The sequence below is a fragment of the Fulmarus glacialis genome, unplaced genomic scaffold (genome assembly GCF_000690835.1).
Source record: "Fulmarus glacialis isolate BGI_N327 unplaced genomic scaffold, ASM69083v1 scaffold49075, whole genome shotgun sequence".
Taxonomy (NCBI): Eukaryota; Metazoa; Chordata; class Aves; order Procellariiformes; family Procellariidae; genus Fulmarus; species Fulmarus glacialis.
In genome coordinates this window covers 1-8,304 of record NW_009214579.1, presented here as the reverse complement: position 1 = coordinate 8,304, position 8,304 = coordinate 1, and the positions used below count along the sequence as shown (strand labels likewise).

General features: G+C 42.2%; 1 protein-coding gene across 1 annotated transcript in view; it reads left to right on the top strand.

Moving 5' to 3' along the window:
- Nucleotides 1-7,473, top strand: part of LOC104077377 (transcription termination factor 2-like) — a gene marked incomplete at its 5' end in the record, with an annotated part of 9,902 nt that extends 2,429 nt beyond the window's left edge. Inside the window, 8 exons of the mRNA XM_009578593.1 lie at nucleotides 579-705; nucleotides 1,844-2,035; nucleotides 2,261-2,418; nucleotides 3,473-3,554; nucleotides 4,232-4,345; nucleotides 5,302-5,452; nucleotides 6,131-6,236; nucleotides 7,279-7,473. Of these exons, the coding sequence (XP_009576888.1) occupies nucleotides 579-705; nucleotides 1,844-2,035; nucleotides 2,261-2,418; nucleotides 3,473-3,554; nucleotides 4,232-4,345; nucleotides 5,302-5,452; nucleotides 6,131-6,236; nucleotides 7,279-7,473 (1,125 nt within the window). The remainder of the gene's footprint in view (nucleotides 1-578; nucleotides 706-1,843; nucleotides 2,036-2,260; nucleotides 2,419-3,472; nucleotides 3,555-4,231; nucleotides 4,346-5,301; nucleotides 5,453-6,130; nucleotides 6,237-7,278) is intronic.
- Between the last annotated feature and the right edge of the window lie 831 nt (nucleotides 7,474-8,304).

Sequence of the window (8,304 nt, the reverse complement as noted above, 5' to 3'; positions counted from 1 at the left end):
GTTGATAACACAGTGATGTTTTAGTTGTTGCTAAGTAGTGCTTATATACGTCAAGGACTTTTCAGCTTCCCATGCTCTGCTAGGTGCACAAGAAGCTGGGAGGGAGCGCAGCCAGGACAGCTGACCCTAACTGGCCAAAGGGATATTCCATACCATATAATGTCATGCTCAGTACATAAACCGGGGGGAGTTGGCTGGGGGGTGGCAATCGCTGCTCAGGGATGGGATTGGCACCAGTCAGTGGGTGGTGAGCGGTTGCATCACTTGTTTTGGTTTTTTTTTGTTGTTGGTTTTTTGTTTGATTTGTTTTTTTTTTTTGTTCCTCCCTCTCTCTCTCTCTCCTTCTTTTACTTTTCATTACAATTTAGTATTATAATATTTTATTTCAAGTATTAAACTGTTCTTATCTCAACCCATGAATTTTCTTATTTTTGCTCTTCCAATTCTTTCCCCCATCCCACTGGAGGGGGGTGGGGTGTTGGTGAGCGAGCGGCTGTGTGGTGCTTGGTTGCTGACTGGGGTTAAACACAACAGCTTGGTAAGCACACTCAGGTTTTGGATTCTTTTTTGTTTTGCAGAGCACATTGGCTACAGTCAACATTCAGCTGCTGCCAGATAAAGGGGAACGGTTATTAAAGCAAGTGCAGGATTTGGAAGCTGCACTTGGTGCTCTTAACATTTCGCCAGCAGACACTACTGAAAAAGGTAGGGCTAAATTTTTTTGCCCCAGAACTTTGCAAAACAGTTTGTCTTAACTATAGTTGTTAATATTGAGGAAAAATGGCATAAACTTAAATATGGTCTGTATATGCGGTCTGTATAAAGTTTGTCTGTTGAGATTCACCGAAGATTAAAAGTTTTAGTTGCAACGTGTGTGTCTGGGAGAGGATGAATGGAACAACTCAAACGTTTCTTCTGAAGTGTGGTGGCTTCCCAAGAGAGTTTCCTCCCACAGTTAGGACCCAGGGCTAGTTCTGTTTCCAGCTTTAGCTACACGATTGAGGCAGGTATGCCTCTGAGAGCTTGCTAGTGAAGTGTTAACTTCCTCTTTGTTGCAGTACGGAACCATGCTGCTTACGCATGTTTTGGCTGCTGTGTCTGAATGTTTAAGTTACCAGATGCAAGATAAGCAGCTTCCAGTGTGCTATTCCTGTAAAGTGATTTCTTAATTCCATTAACTAGTATTAATCACCTGTGGAAGAGAGGCATTTTGTTGAGTTACCTGTACGATCACCTCAACAGGAGAGTTACTCTGTGATCATAATATCAATTGTGTTGATTAAAAGATCCAGTTTGACAACTCTGGAAACCGAAGATCTCTAGCAAAGAAACTCACAGGCCACCACACAACAAGCAGTCCTAATGTCTTATACCATATCTGGTTTTAAGCAAGACAGACCTTTCCAGGAAGGATAGAAAAGCTCAGAGGTTTTAGCCCATTCGTTCTTGGATGTTTTGATAGTTTTTGTGACCAAAACATTGACAAGAAAGATGTCTTTAAAAGGAATAAATCCTCTGGGAACAATGTGCAGAATTGACCTCGTGTTTGCACTAATCTGATCACACTTGCAAAGTTCACTGTGTTGGTATAAACCACACATTGACGCTTGAGGTGAACTGCATTGCCTGTCACGTAGGAGCAGGCTAAGAGCATGCATGTTAGTAGTTGCGGTGGCTCAGCTGATACGGTAACCTGCTACCCTGCCGTTAAATCCGTGTGTCCGCTTAATAATATTTTGCAAGCAGACCATTGGGCAAAACAAAGACCCTTTTCTGGGCTGTAATGCAAGGCTCTGGGGTCCATTGTGCAGCCTTTTCAACCTGCAATTCCTTTCTTCTTAAGGGGAGAATAGTGCAAGCAGTGGCTGTCGTGAGGAATCTTTGCCTAACCCATTTGGCAGGCCAGGGGGTACAAAGTTGATAACACCACTACCGCTCCAGGATCCTACAGCAGGGACCTCTTCAGGCTCACGCAGTCACCCCTCTGATGCTGCTACTTTGGGTTCCAGTGAATATTGTGACCATCGTTTTGGAAGTAAGTATGGAAAGAGCTTTTTTTCATTGAAGAGAACACTGGTGAGGACTAGTTTTGAAAGAATCCTGCAACTTGTTGGATATATGCGAGAGTACTAAACCTCTTTTGGTACTGTGAGCTGCGTACTGTCCCTTGGGTATCTGTAGCCACTGAGATCTCTTGAGATGAAAGATCTGCTTGGGAAAGTTAGCTTTGTAAACGCACCTCATGCATAATACTTTCCAGTGAACTCTGGTGTGCAGAGTCTATATGGAGGAAGAATGACAGAAGACCGAATCAGAGCTGTACACAGTGCCACAAGTGATGCTATTAATCATCTTCACAAATCTCTGGAATCCTGTCCAACAGAGCAGACAGTAGCTGAAGATCCCTCTGGATTGAAGGTGAGTTGGCAAGGATGGAGGATGTTGTGCTGCTGAGTTTAGAGGTTTACTGTTACCTCCATCACGAAGTGTAACGTCAGGGTGATATGCTAGAGCATCCTGTCCTTTCGCATTTTACTTTGCAGTTTTCAGCCTGCTGGAAAGAGATGCTCTAATTACTTCCCACCCATAAGAGTTGCTTCAGATTGGCAATACTGATGTTCTACCCTCCTGCTGTGGTGTCTTCAGAAAATTTAGCACTTGCATGAAGTAGTAGTACCTAAGACAAAGCAACCAACTCACAACCATTTGTTTGTATACGTCTGGCAGAGCAGAGGCAGGTCTAGTGAGAACCTTATTATTACTCTTTTCTCCCAGTTAGGTCTCCCAGTGAGCTATAAGAAATAGTCTTTTTAAAGTGTTGCAGATGATTGAGTTCATGCAACCCAATGGACTTCAGAATAGTCAGTTCTGATTTACCAAAGAGCAGCTCTTTATCTGTACGGTGGGGCAGAACCCATAGGTGAGGTTATGTGCAAGGTATTGTAAGGCACATGCCTCTACAAGATGGTGTGTTGATGTATATATGTTGTGTCACTTGCCAGATCCACTTGGGCCCTTTTCAGTGCTGGGGAAGGCCATTTAATGTCTTATGATGATAGTATGTAATCTGTCTTCCTGTCTTTTAAGAATCTGTAGGGGTCTTAGACTTGGTGAGAAAAGGGGAAGTATTCTTAATCCCCCTCCTTGACAATGATGCCTGTTGTGAGCAAGGTAGGCTTGGGTGGATCTTCCACCTGAACAAACCACTCTCGCATGCTCTCAGAGTACTGTGAGGCGCTAGGATGGTTTGTGTGTAAAGCATGAGTGAGATTGATCTGTGGTACTGCTGACCCCCTGTCTGCAGAATTTGCTTATCTTGGGTGTCCCCATCCATGTGGGAAAAGAACAGGTAGGCAAACTCCTTTTAGTAAGATTATAGTGGGACAGTTCAACTGGATAATTTGGTACAGGAAGCAGCAGTGTCTGAAGTTTGCAAGGTGTTTCCTTCAAATCCTCTGTCTCACCCTCTCAGGTTCCACTGCTGCTGCACCAAAAACAAGCGCTTGCATGGCTACTCTGGAGAGAGGGTCAGAGACCGTGTGGAGGAATTCTGGGTAAGCACCAGAACGGGAAAGTGGTTTCTGGAGGGCAGATTTATGGTAGCAAAAGCTTGGCGTGGCTGAGGGAACTGGGGCTGTTTAGCCTGGAGAAGAGGAGCTGAGGGGAGATCTTATCGCTCTCTACAACTACCTGAAAGGAGGTTGTAGTGAGGTGGGTGTCGGTCTCTTCTCCCAAGTAACAAGCGATAGGACGAGAGGAAGTGGCCTCAGGTTGCACCAAGGGAGGTTTAGACTGGACATTAGGAAAAATTTCTTCACCGGAAGGGTTGTTCAGCATTGGAACAGGCTGCCCAGGTAAGTGGAGGTATTTAAAAGATGTGTAGATGTGGCACTTGGGGACATGGTTTAGTGGTGGACTTGGCAGTGTTAGGTTGGACTTGATGATCTTAAAGGTCCTTTCCAACCTGAATGATTCTATTGTTCTATAACTTACTCGGAGGCCAGTAACTAGTTATTTTGTAGGCATGTCAAGGGGCTTGTTTTTCTGTGCCCTTTGACCAATTACAGGTATTAACCCATTACTAAATCATACCCTGAAATGATCAGACGTGTATTTTTATTTCCAGGGGCTCCCCAGGGCAATTTCTGTTGCAGTATTTACCTCAGTGTAGATCTGAGCTAGGGGGGCTCATTTCTGCAGGTCATCACAACTTCTGTTTGTCTCTTTCCAGCGGATGACATGGGCTTGGGGAAGACTCTAACGATGATCGCTCTCATTCTGGCCCAGAAGCAGCTGAAGGCAGAGAAAAGAAAGGAGAAGTTAGAAATACGGCTATCCAAAAATGGTACAGAATTGTTTCCATCATACAGTACATGCATTATGATGCAGTGCCATTTGAAATACCCAAAGCGTTATAGGCTAACAGCTTGTAAAACAACAGACTCTATCTGTGCTCACTTCCTTTCTGTAGGACAATTCCATGGGACTTAATGTTTACTGCACTCCCTTGCAAGGCTTTTCTCTTGATCAGTGTCATTTGTTCTTCCATTGGATGTGTAGGATTTCCCAACTCATTGCTTTATACTGTTTTGGATTTTTTTTATTGGTTAGTTTCCTAAACCAGGAAGTCAGCGTATGCTGTTTTGAAAAAAGTTTCATAGTTTTTTCAACATATACAAACATATGCATAGTTTTCATAGCATAAGGACGTAAATGAGTTACTACTCACTTCCTTGTCACTGATTTTTTTTTTTCTTTTTTCTTTTTCCCCCATAAGATTACTTTTCTCTTGTCCATGGAGATAAGGGATGTTAGAGTTTTTAAACAGTATAGTTTCTGTATCCACAACCTGTCACTGTCTCTATCTTCATGGAATTAGTTGGACTACTTTTTCCTGTTTTGTCAAGTTTACTGACTGTGTGTTTGTTTTCCCATATGTGGTTCAAAATGGTAAAATATCAGTCTTCTAGAACAGGAAAGAAGCATTTATTTGGAACTGTATTCTCAGGAGAGATCAGGGTTAGTTCCTGAATTCTAACCTTTCAGCTTATCCAAAGGAAGTGCACGGATATATAGTATAACTGAGTGGAGAGCAAGTGACGCTTTAGTGTTTAAGTACAGTTTTTTCCACCCAGAACTAACAGTCCCCAGGAAGGCAATGTTGGAGATGTCTGCTTCACAAACTGTGTTCACAGGAAAGTTGGACCAATCTTCATAATTGTTGTGACTTTCTAAAACTTCTGTCTTTGTTGTAGTCTAATGTGAAGACATTGAAATCTTGTCTGCAATATTTCCCTGCAGATTCCACTGTTATCCCTTCCCACAGCACTTTAATCATTTGTCCTGCATCCTTGGTCCATCACTGGAAGAAAGAGATTGACAGACACGTGGGCTGTGGCAAACTGAGGGTGTATTTGTACCATGGGCCAAACAGAGATAAACATGTAGAAGCGTAAGTGCTAAACCATAAATATGACCAAGAAAAGTAAAATACTACTTAATGAGAGATTGTGTATATCAGAGTTGAAGTTCAGTGGTTGTAGAATGATGGAAGAACCTGAAGTATGGAAGTGTGGAGGATCCAGAAGGTCAGGCTGATGTCTGCTGTCAAGGTGTATATAGCAAAACCTTTATGGCCTGTACCCATGCTGCGTGGTTCTGGTGCAGGCTATTGCTGTTCCTGATAACAAAAAAAAGTGTACATTCTCTGAAACATCTCTTGCTTGCAGAGATTGTCAGTGGCAGTTTCTTCCATGCTTGTGCTTTGTGGTTGTATATTTTTTTTTTTATCAGCTGTATGTATACATCAGAAAATTGTCTACACCACTTCAGGCCATGCTGAGCAGTGTTTCTAGGTCCCAAATTCTAAGTAGCGTTCCTCTCATGTGGAGTGCATTCTGTACCATTGCCTTTTACCGTCTTGAACTTGCTGTGTCTACTGTCAGTATCCATAAAATGAGGACAACGTGCCCTTCCTGTTTGACTGCTATGAAGCTCTGTTTTCTGTAAAACTCTGCATTTCAGCTCTTGTAGAACTGGCTTCTTAAACCTTAAGCAAGCATTTTGTCTGCCTTGCAAAATAAATTCCTGAGCTATTCTTATTCCTAATTACTATTTTCCTTTTGTGCAGACTCTCTGAATATGATGTTGTTGTCACAACCTACAGCCTTCTCTCCAAGGAGGTTCCCACAAGCAAAGAGGAGGGGGAAGTCCCTGCTGAGGACCATGACGTGGGGGTGAGAAGCCATATTCTTGATAGAGGATTGCCTTATCACTTTGTTCTGAGGTGTTGCAAACCATTATTGTTTCAAGTAGCACCTTATGTATGCTACAGTGAGCAGCCGGTTGATTTTTTTTTTTTTTCCCCCCCCCGTAAGTCCCCTGTTGAGTTTGCACAATAAAAATGAAGTGATGAGAGAAAGTGCTGTGAAGTGCAGAAAGAAAAATACTCACAATAAATCTTTCTGTAGTAATAAGAATACGCTACATTGAATAAATTGAAATGTCCTAAAATGTAATTTTAAGAGCACAGTGGTGAATCTCATACTCCTCCTTTCAAGGTGAGACCGTAAAGGAACACTAGAATCTCCTGTTTGGTGTTCTTTGCTGCTTGAAGCACTAATGTCACTTTAAACTACCAGAAACCTGTTGTGCTTAGGCTCTGGGTCAGTCTGAACTGAGACTGTGACAGCTTACATGCTGCACTCTTGAAGAAACAGCAGTGTATTTGCTAGGCTATGAAAATAATAAAGTGATTGCTGAATGCTTACTGAATTTGGCTACACAGTATACAGGAAGTCCCTTGCTGGTGGATATTTTTGCCTCCTACCTCTGTGCACAGATCTAGATGTAGCTCTTAAAGCAAACAGGCCTTTGAATTTCCTGAAACATCAAGGTGGCATCTATAAAAAAAAACTGTAGAGAAATCAGAATAATTATACCTGGTCCTTGGTCCCAGCCTAGCAAAATTTTACTGATAATGGAATGCCTCTTGGGAAGAAAGAGGTGACAAAACGTTAAAAGCAAGAAAAACAGCAAAAGATTAGAAATTGTTATTAAGAACAGGCAAACGTTATATTATTTGGCTTATAAACTTTCATGGAAACTTTGGAGAGATTATTTTTTTGAGAGCATCTCTTACATGACAATAAGAGCTCAGATTACTGGCGACTAACATCAAGAAAAGGCTTCTTGCTGGAAAAATGTGTTTGCTTGTAGCTCTTTATAGAGCCTAGCAAGGTTATTTTCTGTGTTATAAATAGTCTGATTTTCTTTCAGAGTGGGTCATCTCCCTGTTCCCCTCTGCTCAGGGTAGCTTGGGCTCGAGTTATATTGGATGAAGCTCACAATATTAAAAACCCTAAGGTTCAAACCTCTATAGCTGTGTGCAAACTGAGAGCCAGTGCCAGATGGGCTGTCACCGGGACGCCGATACAGAACAATTTACTGGACATGTACTCTCTCCTGAGGTGAGCCAACTGCACGTGAGGCACATGGACAGGGCTCCCATTCCAGTAATTCTTCTTTGACAAAGCGCTGTGGTTGTTTCTAAGTTTGAGAGGTTTCTAAGATATGCAGGGTAGTGAGACTAGGTGTATTAACGTTTCAGGCACTGGATTGCAAATTCTGTGGCTGAAGCATTGTGCAAGGCTGACAATGTGTCTACTGTTGTGTGTAGCTATTCTGCTTTCATAGAGGGCAAAGGGGAAATTACTTCAGATCTCCTATGTCTCCAAGATCAATATCCACAAAACCAATTTTAATGAACAGAAGTATTGTGCGATAATTCTTGTTCCTACTAGGGCAGCCTGGGAGGACCTTATTAAAGAGTGTTGTGCAACAAGGACATTGAAGGAAAGGGTGAAAACTTTGCCTTCTCTAAACAAACAATAAGCAGGTTAAACTCCGTGCTCCTCATTACTGAGCGGGGAAAGATTATGAAGGGTGTTGGAGAACCAGAGAGAACTTGCATTTGAAATTAATTTTGGATAATTGAAATTAATTTTAAATTAAGAGGTACGGGATTTTGAAATAATGAATGAATATGCTTTTTGGCCTGTGCCTGTGCTTCATTTGCTGGTGATGCTTGAGACATAACGAGCTAAGGGGAAGTGATGGGTTCAGAACCAGAAAGATGCTTTCACTGTGCTAATGATGGTAAGACTTTTGAGCAAACAATTTATTGGTGTCATTACACTGAAAGTGTTCTACTGCTTCTAGCAGTTGTGGCTGAACCAGAAATGGTTTATTTTGGATAGCAAGGAATTTGGTTCTCGTCTGTTGTGGTTTAACCCCAGCCGGCAA